General features: G+C 30.6%; 1 protein-coding gene across 3 annotated transcripts in view; it reads right to left on the reverse strand.

Moving 5' to 3' along the window:
- LOC143222206 (small subunit processome component 20 homolog) overlaps positions 1 to 23,040 on the reverse strand; it is a 187,109-nt gene that overhangs the window by 22,414 nt on the left and 141,655 nt on the right. For all 3 annotated transcript variants that reach the window (XR_013012094.1, XM_076448333.1, XM_076448334.1), the window contains 8 exons: positions 19,669 to 19,767; positions 16,732 to 16,899; positions 13,463 to 13,623; positions 11,107 to 11,251; positions 10,008 to 10,124; positions 4,820 to 4,990; positions 1,189 to 1,320; positions 494 to 604 (listed from right to left, as the gene is read on the reverse strand). Coding sequence is in view for 2 of the 3 variants with exons in the window: in XM_076448333.1 (XP_076304448.1) it covers positions 494 to 604; positions 1,189 to 1,320; positions 4,820 to 4,990; positions 10,008 to 10,124; positions 11,107 to 11,251; positions 13,463 to 13,623; positions 16,732 to 16,899; positions 19,669 to 19,767 (1,104 nt within the window). In the remaining variant the exon portion in view is untranslated. The remainder of the gene's footprint in view (positions 1 to 493; positions 605 to 1,188; positions 1,321 to 4,819; positions 4,991 to 10,007; positions 10,125 to 11,106; positions 11,252 to 13,462; positions 13,624 to 16,731; positions 16,900 to 19,668; positions 19,768 to 23,040) is intronic.

A 23,040-nucleotide genomic window follows, 5' to 3' on the forward strand; every position in this document is an offset into this window, starting at 1 on the left:
TAAAATATTAAATCTTTCTTTGAACATTTCATCATCAACATCCCTGAAAAGATAACCAAAAGCATATCTCATCTCCTTCAATCCTTGAAGAAAGTAAATGGCATAATTAAAATGACAAGCTTCAATGTACAAAATCTGTAAACCCAAGTTCCTCAAGAAGTAATCAAGTTAATGACCCTAAATGAGGAATTGCCACAACTTCTTCACATTTAGCAATATTATTTGATAGAGCAATAAAGTTTTGCTTTCAATTTAAAAATATAAATTGCTTCTAGCCTGATGGACTCTGCAATCTACAAGGGTGGAACTTTATGTTAGCTAAAATATTCGTAATTCAACTAGACAGGAAGTCCTTCAGTACAGCCATAAATATTCCTGTTCATTGGATGAGAAACGTTGATGGTGTTTTCTATAAGTTTCAGTCAAATTTAATAATTTCTTAAAATTCAGAAGAAAAAAATTGGTGGAAGAGTACTGTTGAAATAAAACCTACTTGACGACTCTGTGCTTGGATATGCTCATGTTCTGAAACTACAGACATTTCTGAAACTTTCTTCATAATATCCTCCAGCTCTGGAGTTTTCAATTGTCGATAGAGGATTGCCTAAAGTGTTACAAAAATTATGTATTAGGAAGTACTACCAAAAACTGCACTTGTTTTTAGATTTTATTTATGTCTTAATCCTCTATCTACAGTTAATAATTTATGCATATTGTAATTGGAATTTATTAACCTCTCCTTAAATTTGGAAACATATTTCATTAAGAATATTTTTAATAAACACATGCTTAGAAAGTTAAATGTAAAAACATTTATTTTCTACAGTAATTACAGAACTTCAGTTTAAGTTTCAGCTAGAAAAATTCTTGCTACATTACTATTAAGTAGTTTAAAACTGTGCATGAAATGCTACTGGGAAGGTAGAACTAAATTAAGCATTTGACACTGAAATACTTCACTGAGAAGAAAATTAATTGCTTTAGGAACAGTATTATTTCTATCTAGCCTAACAGTGAACAGACATCAGAGACAAAAATAATGTGTTTCTTCCTTCACAAAATCTATTCATACAAAGTAACTAATGATCTACAGGAATAACTTGCATATACAATAACCTTGCCCTTTAGTTACAATTCTACTGAACTTACAAATCATACAAATGTTTTAACACGATGTTAAAACATTACCTTCAACAAGGTGAAGGCAGTAGCTTGTCTTGTGTGATCATGTATATCTTGTTCAATATAACTCAGCAACACTTTCAGTTGTTGTTCTTCAATGACATCGTACTCAACATCTCTTACAAGCACTGTTAGCATCTGAAACATTTCAAGTAACTTCACTGAAGAGCAAAGGTTTGTAAACACATTCAGTACACACAATAAAACTAATATATCTGTTTCATTCTATCTTAATTTAGATCAAGTATCACAATTTCTTCTTCTTAATCCAGGTTAACATAGTAATACTTCCTATGTATTAATGATGATTTTACGTGTCAGATCCTTTTTGCACATTATCTATAATCAGCTTCTGAATAAATATACAAAACTTTTTACCTTATACATGGATGTCAAAGCAGACAGTAGCTTCCAATTTTCTCCAATGTAAGATAATAAAATTTTCCTTTTACAACATACAGAAAATGATGTACTATTAAATGTCAGTAGTGTAATACTTTGTTCAGACAAAAATAACTTCAAGTGGACTTTATGTATCACATAATTCACCATATTTTAGCAATCCTCCAGATTATTTAGAGGTTTTATAGGAGTTCTTGAGCATAATACGTATTTATAAAAATGTTCGATGTATGCTTAAAAGCAGCATTAACACATCCAATAGCATTCATTTGCAATTACATAAAGTTAATCAAATGCTTGTAAAATAACACAGATGATTTACACATGTAAAATAAATTCATTAATAAAACAGAAGAACTTCAATATATAATGTATGTGCTTTTCTCAGCACAATATATGTTAATTTGAAATGATAACATACACAGTTTATTGACTGAATGCACAGAGGGATGGTTCGGTGAACTGACACCACACTGAAGAAAGAATGTTGACTATGAATTTCAATTTACTATGTATAACTAAACAAAATGTAGCAAGCATTTTGTAAAATGTACGAGTATGTTGTACACAAAAAGTCAGATATGTTACAAAAGTATTTGCATAAAAGATGTGTTTGTGAATTGATGACATCAGTTTACTTCAGACTGTTGCAAGTTGAAGTGCAAAGTGATGTTGAAGTATGAAGTACTATTTTTATAACCTAGGAACTGCATATCTATCACTTTATAGATATTCCTGAATTTTGTATACAGCTTTTACTTACCTTTAACACAAACTGTTGCTAAATCAACAGTGTAAGGTAAAAAGAATAGCTGATAATTCCAATGTCCAATACATAATACCATGCTGAGTGACATTCTGTATAATGTCATAATATGTTCACTTTGACCCCATCCCTGTACACAAGAGTAAAATAAACATTAAACTAAACAAATGATGTCTATCAACTTCTCTCTTTGCCTTCTCATTTTGATTTTGATCAGCAATAATTGCTGGTCTAAATTTTCCACACACTTACTGATAACAAAACAGACTTGGAACCAAATGTAACTATGCACATTAAAAACACGAATTTTGTATAATTCTTGTGTAGGAGCCTTTAACTAATGTGCGTTTCACTTTCTCGACACACAGTACTGGAAAAAATTGTGTAAACAGTGTAAAGAAAGGTCCCCTGAACAAGATGCATGTGTGCATAGTCCCAAAGAAATAAGAGGTACCAGGGAAACCAGAAGCTAAAGAATTCTTCATACAGGATGAGCATTAGAAGCACAAGCCTTGGTGACCAGATACTCTATAGATTACAAATGAAGAGGAGAAAGATTGAGCTTGGCAGAAATGAGAGATGAAAGAAATGCCCAGAGGTACCAAATATTGAGTAGACATGAGAAAGAACTTGGATATATTGGTAAGCTACCTGAACAGAGTATTCCTGCAAAAAAGGGACGTGTGAGAAGAGGATGCCTGCAAGAATGGACCAATACAAATAACAACTGCCCCAGGCTATGATGATGGCAAGCAAAGGCCTTCTTGATACATAAGAATACCAAAGAGAATGACATTATAACAGGGAAAAAAAATTAAGAATTGAAGCCTAATGGACAGAACTTAGAAAATATTTGGAAGGCAAGGCAACAGGAATGTGTTAAACATGACCCACTACACATTAGGTGAAATGGACCATAGATGAAGGAGAAAATAAAATGGGAAAAAAGAGGAGAGAGACTGTGGAAAAGAACATGAAAATGGCTATTGGTACAAACTGAGGCCAATGACTACCTAAGAGGAAGAAATGGGTACCCACAAGATGTGATATGACCAAATACTAATGAAAGAAAGAGATGAGTCATATGTTGGGTAGTGGAAGGATAATAAAGAGAGAAAGACCTGAAACTTTAATGAGAATGGGAAGGATAGGCTAATCCAAATGTTTTCAGGAATAAGACATAGAAAGAAGACAGACCTAGAAAAATAGCAGACTGAAGTCATACAACTTCAGTCCAGGTCTTCAGTAAAAAACAAACACCACTGAAGACTTCTGACCCAACAGCAGAAGAACTAAGTAAAGAGGGATAAAGTAGATGAAGAGGAACAGATTAAGCTGGCAATGAAAAGGGAGTAAACCTCATTAGCAAACAACTTTGGAGAAAGATAGTGTCTCAGAAAAATGATGGAGAGGACTGGGAATATAGAAAGGTGTTAAAAAAAAAAGACAAAAACAGAAGGTAAGTGGGGAGAAGAAATATCAGTTGAAGGGACAGGAATAAAAAGCTCAGTAACCATGTGGTAACCCACAACATATTAAACAAAGAATGCAATGTCCCCAACAGTTAAAGAGCTTCCAGAAGCCACAGCAGAAATAGAGCTTATGTATGAAACATCATTACTTACACAAGATTGAGAAGTCAACATCACTTTACAATTCAAAACAACTATCAAAACTTTTGAAACAAAGCTACCAAAAAACAAAATACCAACATTTTGTTAATTAACACCAATCTCATCAACTTAGATGAGAAATTGAGCACGTCTGTTCAATGTAATACTGAGGAAAAAAATGAAGTTATTCTGAGTGAAAGTGCATGCATAAGGGTAGTTACTGCACATGGGGGTTGTGTTGCTCTCCTATTGTTTGAGGGTTGTTGTCTCATTAATCAACTCAGTTCACATTAAACAAATGAATTTGAGAGAATTGGCTCAAGAATAGTAGAATGCAAATCTCATAGACAGATTATAAAAGAAATAGTATTTGTGTGACAAGGTAAATTATTATTTCAGAAGAATCCAAGTTCAGATCTTCAACAGAAATTAACAACAAAGTAAATGTACAACATCTTCTGTAAAGGTTGGTGTGGAATCAGTACAAGACAAATGTGTTAGTAATCTACACCAAACTGATGATACTCTGACTGCTGCTAAGTAAATGTAGATCCTGAAACATGCCTTTTTATCAAGAACATGATTAATTCATTGGGCAGAGATTAATCTATCAAAAAAAAAAAAGATCCTAAGCATAAATCAAATGTGGTCAAAAATACTTATTGGTACAAGTGCCAACAGAACATGTGCAATCCTTAGCATTTAATTTAATCATAACCACTTAAGTCTTACCTGCTTACCACTTATAAGTACTACATGAAAAAAACAACTTGAAGTGTTTACCACATTTCAGGAATTATTTCATAATAAAATCCAAAGAGTAAATTTTGATTAGTATATGGACTCAAAATCTTACCTTAAAACATGCAACCACCATTTCAAAGTTTTCACCTTGTCCCATTCCTGGACCTGCATACTTGTTCAACAACATAAAGCTTAATTTACATATCTTTGGAACATGCATTTTCAGAGATGGCAAGGGGTATTTCAAGATCCACGTTAAGCATCTCAATGTGGTAGATATTAACTATGATGTGATAAAAAAAGAACAAACTCCTTCTAGTTCAAATCAATTTAAGTGAATCTGTTAGAATAATTCAATTTCTGGAAGAAGTTACTATTTATGAGAAAATTAAAAAGTTAAGTAATAAACAGTAAAAGTTTTTAACTTTAATATCCCTAAAATATTTGATCATGATAAGAAAAAAACCTGATTTCATTTAATTATCATGGCACTTGGCAACTAAAAAAAATTTACACAAATATTTAATTTTATGTATTTGATCAGATAGTCAATTCTGTAATATTTCAGAGCACTTGAAATATAATAATGATCAAAAGGTATAATATAAAGATAATGCTTCTTCAGACTTTAGGTTTACAGCAGATATATTTTATACAGAACAGTTCTTAATGTTTTAAAGCTTTAACACATATAAGTATGACTGTGAAACTAAATTTTTAAGTTTATCAGGCTTTCTGTTTTCAACCATGTTCTTTAAAATAACTGAAAGTCTTTGCACTGTGAATGAATACACAAAGTATAACCTGTTTTTTAATTTATTACAAAAGATCTCAATCAGCTATTAAGAAATATGATAAAACTTGCAAAACAAAATCACTGAACTGTTTTATTACTTTCTGAAATGAAATGTAGGAAGGCGGCTTGGACTTCTTTAGATCTGTGTTTATTCATACAATAGACACGGACTGACCTTGTAACTCTTTTGTATTTGTTATACTTTTCATGTTATAACATTTAAATGAGTGAGTGTATGTTTATGAAATTTGGTAAATTACCAAAAAACATCACAAGGCTTTCATATACAAAATATAATTTTTTTTAAATTAAGAAATGTTTTTCTCAAGCTTTATTTTTTTCTACATGTTGGCTATCCAACATGTAATTTTCATTTGAAGATAAAAATACTTTTATGCACCAGAAAATTTTCCAATTTCATATGTAACATCTTTATAATGTCTAGATAGTTATAAAATGTTTCTAAAAAAACCTTTTTATTCTATCTGTTATATTCACTAATGGTTCTCTGCATGGATTTAGTCAATTTGCCCAATCTCGTGACCACAAAAGAAAATTAGAAAATATGAAGTTTAGAATGACTGCATATTATAACACAAATGCTTAAATTAAATAGCTATATGCATTTTTATAGATATATATCAGGTCATCCTATAAGTAATATCTGAATATTTAATACAAAAAGTGCATAATCATTTGTGCCTTCATAGAAGGCTTTAATGACAAAAATATATACTAGGACGTGAATAAAAAAATGTTCAGACAAATAAAAGAAACTAACTTAACTCCACTTTTTCAGATCATTAACCAAATAAACTCTTATGAAGATGGTTGTGTTTGAGGAGCCACAAGGCATATAATGCTTTATGAGTTTAAGAAAGGAAATAGTGCAGCAGAAACTACACAAAACATTCAAGGTATTTATGGTGTGGAGTCTCTCGATGAAAGAAACTGTTGAAGGTGGTTTCAGAAGTTCAGATTAAATGACTACAGATTGAGTCATATGCCACATTCAGGTCTTCCTGTTGAGTTTAATGATGATTTGATGCTGGCTGCAGTTGATGAAGATTGTGCTGTAACAGTTAAAGAACTAGCACAGAAGCTTAATTCAACCCATTCAACAGTTCACCATCATATGCAACAGCTTAGAAAGGTGTCAAAACTTGGAAAATTGGTCCCCCATGATTTGACCAAAACCAACCTTAGAGCAAGAGTGGAGATTTGCACTTCTCTGCACTCACGTGAACGTAACTTACCTTTTTTAGACAGGTTAGTGACTGGAGATGAAAAGTGGACACATTACAAAAATGTTAAGTGCCATAAACAATGGCTCAGTGCAGGTAAACTGGCACAGCTTATAATGTACCTCCACCTTAGGAAAGTCTTGTTAAGTATTTAGTGGGATATTGTTGGTGTGATCCAATTTGAGTTGCTGCTACTCAATGTAACAATTACATCAGACTTCTACTGTCAATAGTTAGAGCGCTTGAATGTTGCACTGAAAGAAAAAGAGGCCTGCTTTGATCAATTGTAAAGGTGTTGTGTTACACCAGGATAATACACAGCTCCATACAGCAAGGATTACATCTTCAAAGATTGAAGAGCTAGATTGGGAAAAACTTCCACATCCTCCTTATTTTCCAGACCTTGCTCCATTTGATCATGATCTATTTTGACATTTGCAGAACTATCTTGATGGAAAAGAGTTTGGAACACATGAAGATGTCAAAACTACCCTCTCAACATTCTTTTCCTCCAAATTCCAAGAATTTTATAGAAGTGGCATTCACAAGCTTGTGAATCATTGGCAGGAAGTAATTAATAATAATGTAATATACATTATTGATTAAATAACATTAAAAGTGTTTGAAATTCTTTCTCATTTTCTGAACTTAAAATCAGACATTACTTAAGGGATGACCTGATATATTATAACCACAAACTTTTAATCAATAAACAAAATATGCTGCATGAAACTTTGTAGAATGGAGGACAACTGCCTGTTGTCGAGACACAAGTGTAGAGGATGATGTTTCGAAAGTCTTCCACCTTTCGTCTTCAGGTCAGTGTGCATCTAAGGTGTTGTCAGTCTTTTATAGTGTCCTGGTGGATTGTGGAGAGAGTGTTATGATTCACTGGATTATCACTATTTCTGATTGGAGGAGAGATTTCCTGTAGATTCAACCAATGGTAGCCACAGGTTACTCACTTCTAAATCTCTATTTAGTGAAGGTTTGATAGTGTTAATATAAAATGATTCTTTGATTTTTCTTGCCTTCCAGAGTTTGTCTGTGTTGTTGATTCTAGTTTTCTCCCACTTTATTCTGTGTCCATTGGATGTGGCATGTTCTGCAACAGCTGAAATTTGTGTTTTCATGAGTGTTGAACTATCTTTGTTCTTTTATTCTTGTCATGAGTTTTCTTCCTGTTTTTCTCCAATATATGTATTGTTGCAGGAACACGAAATTTCATAGATGATGCTTTTGAGGTTTTCTTTGAAAGGTCACTGTTTGTTTTTTACCAGAAAACCTTAAGGTATTGCAGGATTTCCACTGGACTTCTATGCTGAATTTATTGGCTGTGAGTTTGAGTTTTTCACTGAAATTTTGCAGGTATGGCACATAAATGGTGGTAGTGATGGTGACTTTCTGATCTTTTCTTTCTATCATAACCTTCTTCAAGGAGTTTTTGATGAAGGAGGAGGTGTAACCATGATGTTTAACACTCTTTACGATCTTTTACCTATCATACCTGGGAGATATAGATGTGGGATGTTGTGGGCTTAAGCACTGACATCTTGCTCTCCTAATTTCTGAAATTTCTAATCTTCTTGTTTGAGACTAGTGAATTGAAGGTTGAGACTGAAAGACGGTGTATCCCCACTACAATGTGGGTCCTATTCTGCAGTCACCACCAAAACCTAGGATACATTTTATAATCCTGCATTGTAGCTTGTAACCTAGGATCAAAAGATCCTAGGGTACAAGCTACAATGTATTTTGTTTAATTTTAATGTGTTTCGTTTATGGCATAAAAATTTATGGTTATAATATAATTAATCAGAGGTTGAGATTTGCTGTTTCTAAATCAGTCCTTCCTCGTGATTTTGTTTACTTATTTGGATTAATTTGAATGTAATTATTTAATTTCACTAAAATATATATAGTTTTTATTATATCTACCTTTTCGCTAGGCTTGGCTAACAACACAGAAGTTTTATTTGTTTTGAATTTTGTGCAAAGCTACATAATAACGCTGAAGTTACAATGATGTAGTGCACGTGCACTCACTTTTTATAAAACTGACCTTTAGTCTTCCCTGTCTTGGCTGTGTTTTAATGGCCTAGTATTTTGTAATATACAGTTACATTTAAATTATTATACATTATACATGTATATAGATTACTATTTAGAAATATATTATTAAACTGATTTTTCTTAAACCACAGAAAGTAAATAAAGTAAAGCAAATAATTCTCTTCTAGTTATAAACTTTGGAATCGTTTATTGCTTGCTGTACGTTACTGAGCCGTATGGAGAATGTGAAAATGAAATTTTTTTAAAAGTTTTATATACATTTGAAGTTACAAAAAAAATAATAAATTACTGTATCAATACCACAGAATTCCACTATAATTTATCAAATTTATTTTAGCTTAAAAAAAAAAAATTGAGCAGACTTAAGACTCAACCTACTTCCCTGAAATCTTGTCTTGTAAGATAGGTAGAGCAAGTTTAGTGGTAATGGGGATAAGATCCAAGGGCCTCAAATCCCAAGCTCCTCCCCCTAAAATTATGTAACTTTGTGCCCATGAACAAACAAACATAACCTCAATATTATGATTATTTAGAGTTTGAATAACTGTAAAAACAAACAATCAGAAACCCAAATTTCAATTAGTTGGTCATTTTCATTACAATTATTTATCAAATGTAATTTTATTTAAATGATTAGTTTATGAGACATTAATCAATGTAAGCACTGTTCATAGGTAATAAATTAAATTGCCCAGCTCTACTTGAACATTAATTTTATTCAGGACATCCTAAATAAAATAGCATGAAACTTATGAACAGAAACCACTAAATTAGGCCTAATTACAATGGAGTTTAAAAAGATATATTTGTAAAATATTTTCTAGGCCATTGCATTGACAATGTTGTAGTTACAGTGGGATTATGGGTTAATAAACAAAAGTTAATCTAAAACGTTTGTAATTTATTATATCAAACATCAAGACATTTATATCATTATTAAAAAACATTTGTAATTTATCATATCAAACAACACCAAAATATTTATATTATTAGAAATATTAGATTGACTTTAGTTTAAAATCACATTTAATTCTGCATTAATTGCTGTTAGACTTTTAGCAAATGAGCAGAAATGAAGAACAAATGCCTTTGTAACAAAAATATTTAAAATATGTTAGTGTTCACACTTAGCAACCTAGAATTATGAAAAGTCTATTAAAAAATTAATGCTTATAAATTATCCTTACCTTAACAAATTGACTGCCAAGACATTCCACAAGAACATTTACAAATGGATCTAACATTTCCATGTGTTCTTGGACACTTGGCAATATTTTATTACTCTTGAGGCAAATGTGAAGCAGCTAAAAGAGAGGGTACATTACATAAAATATATATATTTTTTTCACATTACAAAATTATGATACCTTATTGAATAAGAATTTTAAATGCATTGTTCATGAAACATATATTTGAAACTACTTCCAAGAGCACACAGACTAATAACAGCAAGTATTGATACATTTCTGAGTTTACATTCAACAATTCTATTTAACAGCTTACTATATTTCTGCTTTCCCAACATTGGATAACCTATTGAAATGTTTAATTTTCTAAATCAAATATATCCACTGATTTAAATTCAGTGTAATCAAGTATATTACTGAAAAACTAATCTACAGATTTTTCATTTACATATTTGCAGAAGAAACTAAAAGGGAAGTCACATAAGAGATACAAAATGCCACTTTGTATTTTGCTAAGATTCAATTCATCATCTTATGTGGTATGATATCAACTTTTACTGTAATATATTCTTCTTTAATAGACTGAAACTTTTATTGTATAGCCTAACTTCTGTTTGTAATTGTTTCTTTTCCTGGTAGTAACAATTCTTTAGTTATATATATGACTTCAAAATACTTATCATTGTAAATATAGCTTACCTACAATTACTTTCTTACACATATATCTAATTTTTATTTAGTTTAATATGTATGAATTAAATTTCTCTGCTAATCATGTGGAGTAAACAACAAAGATAAACATTTACTTTCACTGCTCATTACTTTTCTAAATTCAAGAATGTATTAAGGACATATATCAAGTATTAATCTATTAATTTCTTATATTTTCAATGTTTTAAAAAACAAGTAAATTAATAAGTTAATACAATAAAATGTATTGGGGAGCCCAAAATTAATTGTTTAAATAATTAAGGAATATAAATATATAACATTAATCATATTTTCAAAAATAGAGGATCAGCTCCGTATGTGATCTACTGTCATAGCTGATTGTAGAAACAGCACCCAAGTTCACTTGACTGTGACTGAGAATATTTACCTGAAGTCCAAAATCTACAAGGACATGAGCATTTGTTTTCTTGCTTAGTTTAACAGGCAAGCCACCTCTTGGAGGTTCTGCTGGTATACTATAGATATCTGGTTGTTGTGTTTTTGACTCCACAGAATGATGTGGAGCTCGAGAACTAGTTCAAATAAAATTGTAAATAAAGGTGCAAATAGCATATCTATTACTTCATATTCAATTTATACATTGCTAAAAACTTTAAATGTAGAAAATGGAGAAAGAAACAAAAGGTCTTGTCTCTGAGGCCAACTATCTTTAATGCTATAATTTTATTTTTAAACAAAACAAATGACATGCCTTTTATTATCATAAAAATATCATAAGGGAAAAAAAATCAACCTTATATTATTCAATAACATAAAATTATGACTTAATTCTTAGACACTACAGGTAAAAAAATACAATTTTAAAATGTGCTACAATACTTATTAAGAAATGTAAAATTACCTATACAAATATTTTTGTTAGTTACTTGTTATCATATTACACACACATACATACATAATTAACTATCACTTCTGGTAAATATATTAATGTTATTTGTGTAATGGATTTACTAATGTATATTTAACATCAATGATTGTTTTACTTAAATAGACATTAAGAAATGTATGCAACTTAGACTATCAACTGTGTATTGTGAAATTCCCACCTATTCATTAAATTTGTAGAATATTCTTCAATGTAAGAATCAACAATGTATACATTTTTATAAATACCAGTATTGTTGCCTTTGCTGAAATTTCTCAAAAATATCCTCTCAAACTTATAAAAGTTAACCAACATAACATGAAGAAACAGTTTATATTGTTGGCTTGGTATAGTTGGTATACTATAAATTTTGGAAGCTATAGCTGTGATAAACACTTATTAAGCAGGAAACTACAGATATCTGACCAGGAATGTTTATAGATTTTGAACATTACATAAGTTTAATTTCAATAAATTAACTTTGGATTTCTACAAAGACATTGTATAAATTAATTGATCAGAAAATATTCAAGTGTGAGCAGAGAAGAATAATACAGAGAGTTAGTTAGCTCTCTGCTAAGTGAGCTATACCTATACCAGTGAGAATTAATTTGCTCATCTTGAACCCTCGATAAGATAAAGGCAGTTCTGGATTGGATAGAAGACTCAATGCTGTTTGTAGGTTTGAAAAATTTTGTACCTAAATCAGTATTTGTGATAACCATTATTATAAATTGTGTTAATGTTTGCATACTAAAATGTATTTGTATTAAAAAAGAAAACTGTGTATCAATCTTGCTGACAAACATCATAAATTTGCCATGTTTTGACATTTAATTAACTCTTCTAAATTTAAATTACAATTTAACTGAGTTTTAGGTTATTTAAAATTATATGAAACATAATAAAATCAAAAATGAGTTCAAGATAAATTATAATATGTAACAATTCTATCACTTCAAAACCTGGAATAGAGTATATGTATATGTTAGACTGTTATATGAATGCTTCATGTAGTTTAATGCTATTTACTTTTAGGAATATAAAAATGCACACTTATATGATCAAATCATAAATACTTGGTTAACTGATTGATAGGTAAGGCTGGGATATTTTAAGCATTGGAATAGTTAAAGAGCTGACAATCAGAAACATCCTAAATACTTAAATGATTCAGAGTTTGGGCCCTTAGGCACAGGAATTTTCAGCATTTCAGTATGATATCAGTCATAGTTTTCTACTTTGATTTTTCAAAACACAATATAAAGTTAACAAGGGTAAATTTGAGTAATTAGTCTAGGCTTCATATATATGGTATTTTATGTTCCAAACAAATTATGTATTATCCCTTCAACTGGTGAGAAATGTAGGACAAAAATTTAGTTTAACAGAAGACTTTAGTTAACTGATAAATTAAGGATTAATAATATCATGATAAACTATAGTATAAATATTGCAAAATACAAGTATATTTGAAAAATGAACAGCACAGCATGTGTTTTTCAATTTCTTAAGTATGTGGTCAAAGTATCTGATCATTAAAAAATAAAGAGTAATTAAATGACAATTAACATGAGAGACAAATATCATTAAACTATACAAACTTAAATACAATATCCTACATTGTGGCCTGTATCCTAAGGATAATTTTAATTGGAGCAGCAATTTCAATTTCTGTTTGGGTTTGTTTTTGTTTATTACAAATCTCATCATTAGTCAGAGGTTTGGATATTGTGTTTTTAATGCAGCCCTTCCTTTTCATTTAATTTTATTTTACTTCACTGTTGTGTATTAATATTCTATACATATATAAGAATTAAATTCTGAAACTGAGATTTAAGTTGCAAAAACAACTTACCTATTTTCTACATTTGTAAAAACTATTTGAGTGAGGCCATGACTATATATTAGCAATGCTTTCACAGAAACATCTTTATTATCAGTTAGCCCCAGAACAATATGTCTTAAACACTCCTGGCATTTTCGTATAATTTTGTGACTGTTTGTTGTATCTAGCACCTGAAACAAATGATTTACACAAAAACTTTAAACATAATCTTCAATAACAATTCTTAAGTGATGCCAACATACTAATAGTGAAACAATTAAAACTCTGATGCTCTTATTATAGATTTAATTGTGCTACACTAGATATTTGTAATAGAATGTTACAAGGTGCAAGCCTGACATAAATTTCAGGTTATATAAATTGTTTTAAGGAGCACCTGTTGGATAAATTTGACTTCAAATTTTATTTTCAGGTAATTCACTTGAAATAAAAACATTAAAAATAACACTGAGGACCACGGTATAGAAAATACACTAAACAAGTAAGGACAGAAATTATATGTACGATCATTCAGAAATATGTCTCATAATAGTCATTAAGCACTGATATCTCAAATAATTTTAATCTTAAAACAATTCCATTTCAGAAGTAATAAAGATAACTATTGTATGATTTTTTTACTGTAAAAAATAACACATCATAAGAATCATTAATTAAACAGATTCTTTTCCTAGACAATATTCTCAAAAATAAACTAATTTCATTAATTATGCACTATAAAAGGTTACAAAGAGCAATTGTGGCTTTTACATCTAATGAAAAAATAATAATCAGTAAGCTTTAATAATTGCAGTATTTTACATTAAATTTAAAGATTCTCAAGAATTATTGGTTTGGCTAGTTATTTTGAAAGAAGTATTGATGTTTTTTTGGGTCAAGAGAAAAAAAAAAGACTGTTAGGAATAAAAAAATTACAGCATTTGTTTTTTACAATAAAAAGGCCTCAAGTACTACTATTATATAGTCTAATTATCTCAACGTTCTTTATATTAGGTTGAGGAATAATTCGTGAGCGTTTTAAAATAATTTCATTCAAGCATTACATGCAAGACTATACAATACTTCAATGCATGAACACATTATACCCAAAACATTTATTATGATACTTTATTTCATGTAATACCTAGGTATATAGTATGCATTGTTTTAAACGAAATTGCAAGAAATTAAATGCGAAAAGCAGATGGTGTCGAAAATGCTCGATTTTGTCCACTTGACATTCCATTTAATGAGCTGAAAATGAAAGCAAATATTAAAGACATATGAAAATCAAACACACCATCTATTAGAGCAAAAAATTATCTACCAAATGACATGAAATATTTTGCAAAAGCATTTCATTTATAAATATATTTTTTTAACTTGATAAAACGCTCACGAATTATTCCTCAACCCAATACAAAGCATATGATAACCATAATAAAATTATTACAAATATGTCTCACTATTTATCATCACAAAACTGTCAAGAAGTATCATTACACAGTTTAGCCTTGACAAAAGTATTGAAGAAGCACAGTTACCCAAGTAACTCTAAATTAGAGTATGTCAATATGTAGCATGACACCAGACTGTGTGGCTAATGGGCTTACATTTTAAAGTTTCTGTTCATTTCAAATAGGAACACTCATTAGTTAATTGTTCTGATACTTTAATTGTTCTCTTAATCCAAAATAAATAAGAAATAAATCTAATTAACTGGTGTCACCATAATTACTAAAGTTTAGGACTAGGCGTTAGCTTTAACATAACAGTCAGTGTAGTTTTAGATATTAAGTTATCTAGTGTAGATAATATTATTGCAAAATATTATTCAGCCCACAATTAACAATTAAGCTGCTACAGAACTAAAGAATTTGGACACCCTTGTTTATTTGGATTCCACGAGAGTGTTATGTAATTTCATGTTAAACTACAGTTCTACTGCTAGGCATAAAGTCAAAGCTGAAGCTACTAGTTGATGTGGGAATATTAGTGAAGTCTGGTTTAGATTATATTACAGCCCCAAAGCAGATGAAGTTAATTTGCTAATATTTCAAGTTAGAAGTAGTCATTAGGAGTCATTATATCATGTTTGAGGCTTTTAATGCCCATGTGAAGAGGGAATTTTAAAAACTGATTTACTCCTGTTGGATTTTTCAAAAAAACAATGTTAACATTGATATATATAAAAAAAGGTATCTAATAGATGAACAACAGCTACACAACACAATGTAGCCATGATACATGGGATCAGATTCTGATTTCTGAAGTTTTGGTGATTCCTCTGAATTTGACATTTTGTTTTTACAACAGTAATACAATATTATCACATATCCACCACTATGTCACCAACAAACACTGTCAAATGTTTGTCATAAAAATAATGTTGTAAAAAAGTATTATTAAATATTTAGTTAAAAAGTTTTGCTTTGGTATTCTGGTCCACAGATACTTAGTTTGTAAAAAGCAGGCTCAAGGATGTTAAGAAAGGAACAAATTGAACACATAGACACTGACGGAAAACAAGCAAACACACAAGTATAGTTTGAAACACAAAAAATTATTACTTTTTTATCAAAGTTGACCATGGTTGTTCTTTAGTATTCTGTGACTGCTTTGGCTGAGTAAATCAAGAATATGGGAAAGATCAAGAGACAGACCTCTGGAAATACCTGTCTTAAATACCAAAGTGAAATAAAGAAAGTTGGGTATCTCACAAGATTTACATTTTTTAAATCATAGTCCAACTTAAGAAGAATCAAATGCACAGATTTTTGTATTGCCTTTTGAATAGGCTACCTTTCAAGAACTCCATACACAAACACATACAACATAGACCATGCTTCAGAAAAAGGTTGCAGTATGTAGACTTCATCTCTATAAAAGGCTAAGCATAAGTGTACAGCCTTGAGAGATATGGTTAAATCAAATAAGATTAATGACATATAGAAGCTGCAAGGAAATATGGGAGTATACCTGAATAAATATTTATTATCTACATCAGTTATGGAAGGGTGAAATTCATGACTATTCCAGTCATTACATTGTGACTTGTATTATATAGTCAACAAATGGTTGTCAAAAAGTATTATTACATAGTTTATTCATCAACAACTATATGAAGTTTTAATCAATCTTTACTTGTACATTTTGCTGAATTAAAGAAAGTAAAATATTGATAATTAAACAAAACAAAATCCATAAATATACAATTAAAAAAAAATTAAAACTTCATGAAAACTATATAAAATGGGTGGTAAAGTTTCTGATTAAAATGTTTTATTTTATGAACTTACATCCTTTAAAGGAAGTACTAGGTTGGCAATAAATTTTTCTGAAACAAATTGTCCCATAATGTGGTACATATTATAGGTCTTGCTGGTTCTGGCTTCTTTCAACTTTCCTGTAATTTTGGCAACTTCTTTCTCTTCAGCTACATCACCAAACAACTCTCCATTGCAAATCTAAAAATTAAGAAATGGAAAATGTACTTCAATAAGAGCAAAATTACATACATATTTGACCATCAATCTATATAATATACATCTTGACTTCCTACACAAAACTGGCTAAAGTATAATTTCATGAAACTGTGGAAGAGGTTCCTACATTAACTATGATAATATTCATTACAACATGACTATTATACGAGGGCTGTTCAAAAAATACGTGGACTGTTTGAATTGCGCGGCTCCAGTTGGTTCCAGGGGAATCCGCTTGGTGTCGCTAGGTTTGCACACATCAGCTAATTACGACGCCATTTCCTGATTGCAGATATCTCCATTTGTGTATTAGCTACGCAGTTTTAAGTGAAGTGCGATTTTTTCCTTTGGCAGATTTCAGAATGAATGACCTGAAGGAGCAACGACTTGCTGTGAAATTTTGTGTTAAACTTGGAAAATCTGAGACTGAAACTTTTGCTATGCTTAACACGGCTTACGGTGATGTTGCTATGAAGCGTACGGCATGTTTCAAGTAGCATGAACGTTTTAAGGATGGTCGACAGTCCATTGAAGATGATGAGCGTCCTGGACGTCCTTCCACGTCAACTGACGACCCACACGTCGACAAAATCAACACCCTGGTGCGGGCAAATCGACGTCTGACTGTCAGGGAGCTTGCTAAAGTGTGTGGGATATCAGTTGGATCTTGTTAAGAGATTTTGACCGAAAAATTGAAGATGCACCACGTTGCTGTGAAATTCAGCCCTCAGAACTCGTGAGTTTTTGGCCAAACACTCGATCACTGTTCTTCCCCATCCCCCTACTCACCTGACCTTGCTCCTTGCGATTTTTTCTTGTTCCCCAAACTCAAAAGACCCTTGAAAGGAAGATAATTTGAGACGATTCCCGAGATTAAGGCAAACGCGACGAAGGAGCTGGAGGACATTACAAAAGAAGCGTACCAGGACTGTTTCAACAAGTGGAAACACCGTTGGGATAAGTGTGTGCGTTGGGGAGGAGAGTACTTTGAAGGGGTCCCAGACCTGTAACTTCTAAATAAAGTACATTTTGTTTTATGACGTTAGTCCACGTATTTTATTAACAGACCTCGTATTCAATGTAGACCTAACAGCACTCAACCACATTATACACAAGTCTGCATTAGAGCATGGATAATCAATAAGCCATCTCATTGATTTCATCCTACCTACTGGGTAACAAGGCCATGCTAACATGTGGTGATAAAAATAAGGTATGGAATAATATACCAAAGAAAATGAATATCATTTTGATTTGGGCTGCAGGAAGTCAGGAAAATAATGAATCAACAGCTATCAAAGTGACCAATCAAATGCTAATTAGGCTAAGAAAGATCAGATTGACTACTGCAATTGTTAAGAAAAAAGAATTATTCTAACTGTACACTGGTTTTTGGTTTAGCTATTTTGTTATTTAAAAGTAATCAAACAATAGCTGAAGCAAGTTTTTTTTATGCTTTTCTTAAAGGAATTTTGTTATACAGCCAAACCAAGTAACTGCCATTTTTTATACTTCTTTGTTTATAAAAATTGAGTCCAAACACTAACCACAATACTTTGTTTGATAATATGTAACTAAAGTCATGAAAACTTTAGGTATTTACAAAAGCCAGAGTTAACTTTCGATTTGAGATATTTCAACAGATCTCTTTGAATGTGTTTTAAGAACATATAGTTTTTACATATTTTACCAGTATTTGATAAAAACATAAACAACATTTTCAAGAGGCTACTTTTCTGTACACCTCTGTATATAAATGAATTACATAAAAACTCTTATTGGAACGTAAAAACAAAACACAAAGATATATACACATTTACTTACATCTCAAAGTCATAAAAGATGGGAAAATATTTCAAACTCTAAACTAACTTTACAAAAAACTAAAACATATATGTGTATATATTATATATATGAAAAAACTTAGCACAAACAAAAACACAAAATTAAATTAAAGATGTTGGATAAATAACAAAGACCCCAGAGTACAGGTTGTAATGTAGAATATAAAATGTGGTCTGGGTTTTGAAGGTAAAGATAAGACACACACTGTTTATCAATCTTATTCTCTGTTTGCTAGTCTCACATGAAGAAATTCATAAAATGAAAATAAAATCATTAAAAGAAATAAAAGTTAAGAGAGTGAGACATGGGTGCTCAAGTCCACAATGTTATACATATGTATCCCCATTCATCCTGTAGACAGTTGTGAGAAGGTGAAATCTCTCTAAAGTAAAAGAATAAAAAAAAGAAATAATATACTACCTCTTGGAGGTAAGTAAGATAAACTTACCTCCTGAGGTTGGCATTCCCGTTTCCATGATGATAATACAGTAATATGACTTAATTAGCAGTACAGTATATAAAATAAATTATATTAGTACAGAATTATAAAGATACAGCCAAGTTAACTATACTAACTAGTATAACTCCAAACCACTACCCACTAAGATCACTGTAACTAAATTTTTAGACTTTACACAAGCCTTTTTGTTTTAATGTCATTTATTACTAGTTTGGATTTTCAGTCTTTCATTCTTATTTTGCTTCACTGTTCAAGTATTATTTATACACACACACATATTGTACTTCTAAACAATCAGGGCAAAAACAAATATTGGATTTAACAATAAACATTTATATTCATATTACAGTCATGAACACAAATATTTTCCAAAGTTAAACTGATTTTACACACACATTTTCCATTGGTTTATATTTTCAATAAATAAATTTTGGAAATTAACTTACATCAGTAAGTGTTCTTAGACATGAATCCAGATCACCTGTCTTCAGATGAGGGATGAGGTTTGTGAGAACTACATTAACAGTGTATGTTAAGACATGAATCTAAAAGGAAAAAAAAAAAAGACATTAAATTTCAAATATTTGTATAAGAATTTTCAGTTGAAAGTAAAAAACAATATATTTTTCACAATGAAAATAAACTAAATATAAGTACATTAATACTGAAGTAACATTTAGTCATTTGTATCACAAACTCTTAATGGTAACATGTTTCATTCATATACGAAAAGGCCAAATACTAATCATTACAATAGGCAAGTGTCATGATTAGAAATGATCTCATAATTTTAGTAAGCCAGTTTTATTAAGCACAAACATTACCCTAAAAAGAGTTCACTTTTAACAATATTTTTAATTATTACAATAACAATAGATAATTAACAAGAGTTAAATAAATTGTACCAAAATTAAGCTTTCAATAATGACATAAGCATAAAGAGCTTTTATTAAACACTGAATAAATTTTGCACATTAAAGTAAGTTAGCATTGCAGTTGTACAATATGGATGTAGAGTTTCTGTGTTGGATATGTATGGTGAAAAAGAATAAGAGTAAACTGTGGGAGGTATCAGCAGGACTTGGAGAGGAAAGTGAGCTTTTATAGGCAAATAATACAAGAGCTAATGATGACTATAGAGAGACTGGAAGCACTAATACTGTGGCTAGTGGTGATAGATTGAATTATAAATAGTACAATTTAGTAAAGAACAGATTTCAGCCTATAACTTATGTAGATGATGAACTTCTACATCCTTCTAGGGAAGGATAATGAAAGGAACAAATGGATATGAAAAACATAAGGAGGTTATTGGAGATCCTTTGGAATGTCAAGTGGATAAGAAAGTTTATGAATTGAACAGGGAGAAAGAGGGAAGATTAAGTTATTCAGAGACTGGGATGGAGAATATAACTAACACAGCAAGTGATATCTTCTTTGTAGTATATATAGAGGCTAACGATATGAGGTAGGGTAGAGTTAATTGTTTAGTACAAGACATTAATAAAGGCATTTAAAAAGAAAGGGCCATAATAACTTAATTTTGCTAGATATGCTACAAAGACTTAAGTATGGAAATGAAATTATAAGTAGTTCACTAGGGCAGAATACTAGGCTGAGGTTAATATGTAAGGAAGAACAGGCTGGCTGGTTGAATTTATGGTATTAGTTCAACAAGAGAATGGAGTTTTTTTGGAATGGCTGGTTAATATTTAAATATGGTAGGGATTGACTTGTTTGTAAAGGTTATTAATTCAAATGTAAAGGCAACTTTAAACCAGGATTAGACAGTCAAAATAATGATGAAAAATAAGATGTGAAGAGGGATACAGTGTGAAAAGAAGGAAAAAAATGTAGTTTTAATGGTAGGCTAAACTGTTATTATAATGTTATAAGCATAAGAAATAAAATGGATAACCTTAGAACACATTGGGCAGAACAGGTGATTTTGATAATAATGGAAATAACTGAAAATTTGTCAAATATAGATATTCATGATGAAAGAAATTTCTTTGAAATACAAGGTAATTGGTTGTATAATAGGGATAGAGTAATAAAACGGAAGGGAGAAGTGGATTTGTGTGTAAAGTGTGACTTACAGACTATTGAAATTGAGAATACCAAAGCTAATAGTAATGAGGTTGAATCTATTTTGGTTTCTGCTAGTAATTATAAAAGAAGCAGGCCTTAGCTAGAACTTGTTACATACTACCTGATGAAATTGAAAAATCTCTTCAAGGATATATATACTTCGACTGTCAATGAGGTTACAATTACGGAAGATTTTAATTTTAGATATATAAATTGGAAAATGTCAGAGTCAAATCATGAAGGTGAGAGGTTTTAGAAAATTTTCAAGGTGGTTTCCTTCAACAATTAGTTAAGAACCCTACTAGAAACAATGCTATTTTAGAATTGTTAACTTCAAATAAAAATGATTGATAGTGTTGAAATTTGGGAACATATATGTGCAAATAATTATTGCTCAATTAGATTTGATATTTCATTACACATGGAGATAAGGAATAATGAGATATTGGTTCAAAATTTCAAAATCTGAAAAGATGAGACAACAATTATATGGTGTGAATTGGGCAACTGAATTAATAGGAGATACTGATCAAATGTAGAAAATTATTTAAAAATACATTCTTAAATATTCAAGACACACATGTTTCTTACTGGTACAATTTAAATGTACTGCAATGATGGGAGTTAGAGGACGATAAAAGGTCAAAAAGAAAATAGGAAATAAGGAAGGCTTTTAATTATAATAAATGCAAAATAATGCATGATGGACATCACTCTTGAAAAATAAGCATAATATTGATGGAAATAACCTTAACAGTGTTATGAAAGAAAAGGATCTTGGGTGTTTTAGTTGATAACTCTCTTATGCCTCCAAGCAGTATGTCTACAGAAACACTAATTACAGGTTTGAAGATGTCAAAGATTATGCCACATTTAGAGTATTGTGTGCAGTCTTGGGCTTCTTACATCAGAAAAGGACACTGATTTGTTGAAAATGGTTCAGAGTATGGCCACTAGAAGGATACCTGAGACGAAAAGGTTATTGTACAAGGTCAGGTTAAGATCTCTGAACTTCTTTTCTCTTGAAAATAAATAATTAGATAGGATTTGATTGATTTGTTTAAAAACACTTGTATGAAAGTGGGATTTGACCATCACTCTTATAATAGGATCCACAGACCCAATATGTGGAGTGCATTTTAGGAGTATGTGATAGAAAGTAGATCTCCAAGGTAAATATATGAAAGCTATTGTTGAAATTCCTTTGAACTGTTACTTGATACAACTGATTAAATTGCTGTAATCAATAAACCAAGTTTTTCAGATGTAATAATCAAAGTAGTGTGAGCTGAATAGCAATGCAATAATAATCCACACCTACATGTAACTTAACGATGAAAATTAATTTCTGTTCTGAAAAAATGGCTGTAATTAGTATCAAAGTGCAAAGTTATAAAATACAATAATGGAAACTATAAAATAAATGTTAATATTAACACTACATTACATTCTAGCAAAATAAGGTAAACAGACTGGAGATGCTCTTGAGAATTACATTCAACCTGAATAAAAATAATGTACTTTACAATAATTATTGACTTGGTCAGATGTGGTTTAAAAGTAAATACTATGTGTTAAACTTCAACAACTAATGAATATATTAAAAATTACTTATTTATTGTCATTTTGTTGATTTTAAGGTTATCATACAAACAAAAATAATTTATTTCTAAGAGCTTAGTAAAATATATTCTAGTCATAATTGTACAAAAAATTACATACATTTC

This window comes from Tachypleus tridentatus, chromosome 8, assembly GCF_004210375.1.
Source record: "Tachypleus tridentatus isolate NWPU-2018 chromosome 8, ASM421037v1, whole genome shotgun sequence".
NCBI classification, from domain to species: Eukaryota; Metazoa; Arthropoda; class Merostomata; order Xiphosura; family Limulidae; genus Tachypleus; species Tachypleus tridentatus.